The sequence below is a fragment of the Olea europaea genome, chromosome 12 (genome assembly GCF_002742605.1).
Source record: "Olea europaea var. sylvestris chromosome 12, O_europaea_v1, whole genome shotgun sequence".
Classification (NCBI taxonomy): Eukaryota; Viridiplantae; Streptophyta; class Magnoliopsida; order Lamiales; family Oleaceae; genus Olea; species Olea europaea.
Window position 1 is genome coordinate 16,316,735 of NC_036248.1, and position 4,378 is coordinate 16,321,112.

Genomic DNA, 4,378 nt, shown 5'->3' on the forward strand with positions numbered 1-4,378 from the left:
AGAACATGTAGTACATTTGTAAGAGCAACGTTTTTCTCAAAAGTGAAGATGATATCAACATTTCCTTTTCCAATGACTTTGGACCGAACTTCGTTACCCATTTGAATCTCTTAGTCTCCATCCACTTCATGATATGTTTTGAATAAAGATTTATCATATGATACATGTACAGTAGCACAAGTATCATACCACCACTCGGGAACCTTTCCCTTGATTGCATTTATTTCATTTATGGTGGCCACAATTTTGTCCTCTTAGATGAAATTTATTTTACCTTCGGAATTGTTTCGTTTCATGTGTAATAAATTTTATCCAAGATTTAAACATAATAATGTAAAATAAATTCCACAATTTTGTCCTCTTGGATGAAATTTATTTTAAACAAGTTCAAGAAGAAGATTTGGTCTTCTTCTTGAACTTGTTAAAGTTCCTTGAAGGCTTCCTCTTGTTAAACTTTGCAAGCGGTTCAGATTTTTCAACGACATTTGCCTTAGAAGTTCCTTCCAATGAGTTTTCACCTCTATCACGCAATCTAAATTCTTCGTCAATCCGAAGATATTTTTGCAATTATTCCAAAGAATAATCTTCGAAACTATGTATTATTTTCTTCCGGTATCCTTTCCAAGTCCTTGGGAGTTTAGCAATTATAGCCCCCACTTGAAAGGTCCCCGAAATTTCAATCTTCACCACCTTTAATTTGTTGACAATAACTTGTAATTTGTGTACTTGGGGAAGTAAGGGGATATTATCAAGAAACTTAAAAGCAAAGTATTTAGAAATCAAAAATTTCTTGGTACCTTCCTCTTCTACTTTATACTTACTTTCCAATGCATTCCAAATCTCCTTTGCCGATGTTGTGTTGGTATATAAATCATACAAACAATCGACAGCGCGTTGAGTATGTGATCATGGCATATTAATTCATCTTCTTGTCGTTTTTGCCTTTCAATCTTGATTGCTTCAGTCTCTCCATTTGTCTGTTCCCGTAACGATACCAAATCTGGATCCAAAATATAGAAGATCTTCAATGCAGTAAGGAGGAATTTCAACTTGTCTTGCCACCTCGTGAAGTTAGTGTCATCGAACCGATCCAACCGCACCAAATCTTGATTCATGAATTTTATGGTTGACATTGTAGTCTCGCTCTCCATCGCAGCAAACTAACGTTTGAGATTGTTGGAAATATGGAAGTGATGGAGAAGAAACAAAAGATATAACATAAAATTTGTAGCAAACAAGATGAAGAATTAGAAAGTTATGAAGAACAATTTTGAAGGCTTGAACGCAGGATCGCTATCCTCAAACTTTTTTTTGCTCCTTCTCCAGTGTTTTTGAGAAGCTTAAAAATATTCCAGCAAATGGTTTGAAGGATTATAATAAGCTTTGATGTAGAAAATAACAGAACACAAGAAATTTTTCGTCAAAACTTGTAGAACACAATAAACAAAATAGATATGAGAGAAGAACCAGGATATGATCTTTTATGTGAATTGGAATAAATCTCAAGGTGTTTTTCTATATTATCTTGGCTTGAACATTGCTCCACTATAAATATATAGACCTCATCCATATACACGAAATGGTGCCAAATTATACATGAAAGGCCACCAAATTCAAGTTTCCAATGCTCTGAAACGTTAATAAACTACCGCCAATGACCTTGTTTATACCATGAGGACCGCATGGTACAAAGCCATGCGGTCCCTTGGTTCAACCGCACAAGGGCCTTCAAGTTTTGGTAAGTACCCATGCGACCGTCTAGATATTATGCCTATGCAGTCGCATGGTTTAAGTTAAAAACTGCGGGTATCAAGTTTGATGAATTTTTTTGTCATTCCTAGCCCTAGTCTCCTTTCAAAATTGGAGAACTTTTAATGCAGTACCAAAACTAACCACTCGTTTAATGTCAAACAATCATTTAGGTGACGATAGTACTGAATTGAAATAAGTTAAAGTCTAATGACCAAAAGAAACTGATCTGTAAGTAAAGTGACCACCACTCGAAAATAAAAATAAAAAATCATTCAGTTGCCCCAATTTTGAAGTTCATAATAGAGCTTCAAAGACGTTTAATAGGTAGAATGGGACAACATCGCTCAAGATGAAAGCAGCTGAAATCCTTTACTTTGTGCTATATCTTGATATTTTGTATCAAGCATGTCATAAATGTAAATATTCCATATTCGACTAACACCTTCTACTTGTACATTGACACGACAGAAACGAATTTGGCCTCTGCTACTCAAGATAAGTAATAATCGATACAAATAAACTGCAATTTTGTTAAACACAAAGCAAAGGAGAATTGTTCTAAGAGCCTCAAATTGATACAAGATGCTCATAAAATGATAAGAAAAGTCGAGAGCTACAAGTCGCGTACAGTGCAGTGTAAGAAGGTACAAGTATAACTACAATCAAGCACGTATAGAGCCTATTAAAAATAATTTCTATGTAAAAGGCAAAACAGAAGGGATAAATAATAGAGAACGTCGAATACATTTCATGTACATAGTAATTGGGGAAATCACCATGAAAATGGACTTGCTCCCAACAAGAAAATTTCATTTTCTACGTCTTTTATCCATTGACAAACCCGATTGCATGTTTTTATTGCCAAAGCCTGCAACATCAAATTTACCATACATGATAACCACGAAAATGCATAATTAAAATCCCACGCACACAGTTGGCGATTGCCTGTGCAAGTTATAATTTCACACGTTAATTTCGAGTGAAGTGTCCAATACTTCTAAAGGTTCAAGAGGATCTTTCAGATCATATTTATTGCTACCTATCCTTACTGAACCAAAGATTAAAAATAGATTGATCAACTCTAGGTACTGTAATCAATCTTTTTAAAGAGACATGTAGATAGCACAAAAATGAGTAAGCAAGACATACCCAGAGATAACAGGCAGTCGTGTGCTTTTGTCTTCCGCAACAAAATCCTAAATCTTCGATTAATTTATTTGATAATAGTACGAGCATTAGTGATTCTAAGACACCAGTCACAAAACACTGTGGTTTAAGGGCTTCGATTCACGTAAAGACACATCAGAAAATTTTATATAATTCAATACGATGATCAAAAACCTCAAATATTATCCTAGTTTCAGTAACAGGCTATCAGCTATTAAAAGATGCACAATGATAAAGAATGCATAATCTACTGATTAAAGCAAGTTAAATGCCATTCCTGAGCTGGGATAGATCATCTCATTAGAATGAATTATCTTGTCCAAGACCAACAAAAATGCAGCAAGGTGTGTTCAACCAAGTTTAGCTAGTACAATTGACTTAAAACACATTCTTTGAAAGAAAACGCATAATTTCATGAAAGACTCAGATAAACTATAGTTCATAGCTAGATATTCTCATAATCATACCTTGTCAGCAAGGGGATCAAAAGCTGCATATAGTTCAAAATCTTGTGTAACCCAGCAGAGTAGCACTGCAATGTTTAAGGATTGGAAGAACCTTTACAACCATGAATAGTAATAACAGGGTATAATCAATTAATTTAATAAAAAAACAGCTACACGAAATAGGAAAGCGAGATTATAACCAATACTTTGAAAACTGGCAAGGGCATTGACCTAGGGAAGGTAAATGGTTAAGGATTGAAAGGTTGTTAAAATACATTAAATTATTTATAGACCAGAAAAATTGACAAAAAAGTAAGTTAATTCAAAATAATGTATATGTATAATTATTCAACTTTTAAATTGAAAAATTAATTTCAGCTTTACACAACTACAATCTTTAAACCATTAAAACAATTAAATCCATAAAGGAGTATAACTGGGTAATTCTAAAATCAGTTTTTTTTTTTTTGCCAGCATTGGATAAAAAATAATTAAAAATTCAGTTTCTGAGTCCACATCAGCTACCATAAAGAAAAAAAGAAGAAGTGAAAAGTATACAAAGAATATAGAGATAAAAAAACCCAGCATAAATATCTGTAAAATAAGTAGCAGAAAAGAACATCAAAGTTCGAGGTAGAAATGGACACGAAAGGATAAAACAAAATAGTTTGGACTGTAAACACACAGAATTTTATAATAATAATAATAAAAAATTACTCCAACAATAGTTGGGCGAACATTAATTCATTAAAAATATATTTGTTACAAAATTATAATGTTCTACGAAATAAATATTTTCTTCAGAATCAACCCAATATACACTACAACAGTCGGATGTCTTTGCATAGTTCTTTTGTTATTTAAGTTTTAATGAACTTCAGCTTCGAACAAAGAAATTTGGTGTACCAGTGAGAAGTTCTGTGGCCGTAGATGGAAAATTCAACCAAAACTTATTGGGAATAGATCATTACACTGTTTTCCTTTCTTTCCAGTTTTATCATCATTAAAGCTAG

At 33.2% G+C, this 4,378-nt stretch overlaps 1 protein-coding gene across 1 annotated transcript in view; it reads right to left on the bottom strand.

The window, feature by feature from the left end:
• Window positions 1-2,262: 2,262 nt before the first annotated feature.
• Window positions 2,263-4,378, bottom strand: part of LOC111406681 (vacuolar fusion protein MON1 homolog) — a 13,669-nt gene continuing 11,553 nt past the window's right edge. The window contains exons 12-14 of the mRNA XM_023036066.1: window positions 3,750-3,760; window positions 3,387-3,477; window positions 2,263-2,620 (exon numbers count right to left, since the gene is read on the bottom strand). Of these exons, the coding sequence (XP_022891834.1) occupies window positions 2,525-2,620; window positions 3,387-3,477; window positions 3,750-3,760 (198 nt within the window). The 3' untranslated portion in view covers window positions 2,263-2,524. The remainder of the gene's footprint in view (window positions 2,621-3,386; window positions 3,478-3,749; window positions 3,761-4,378) is intronic.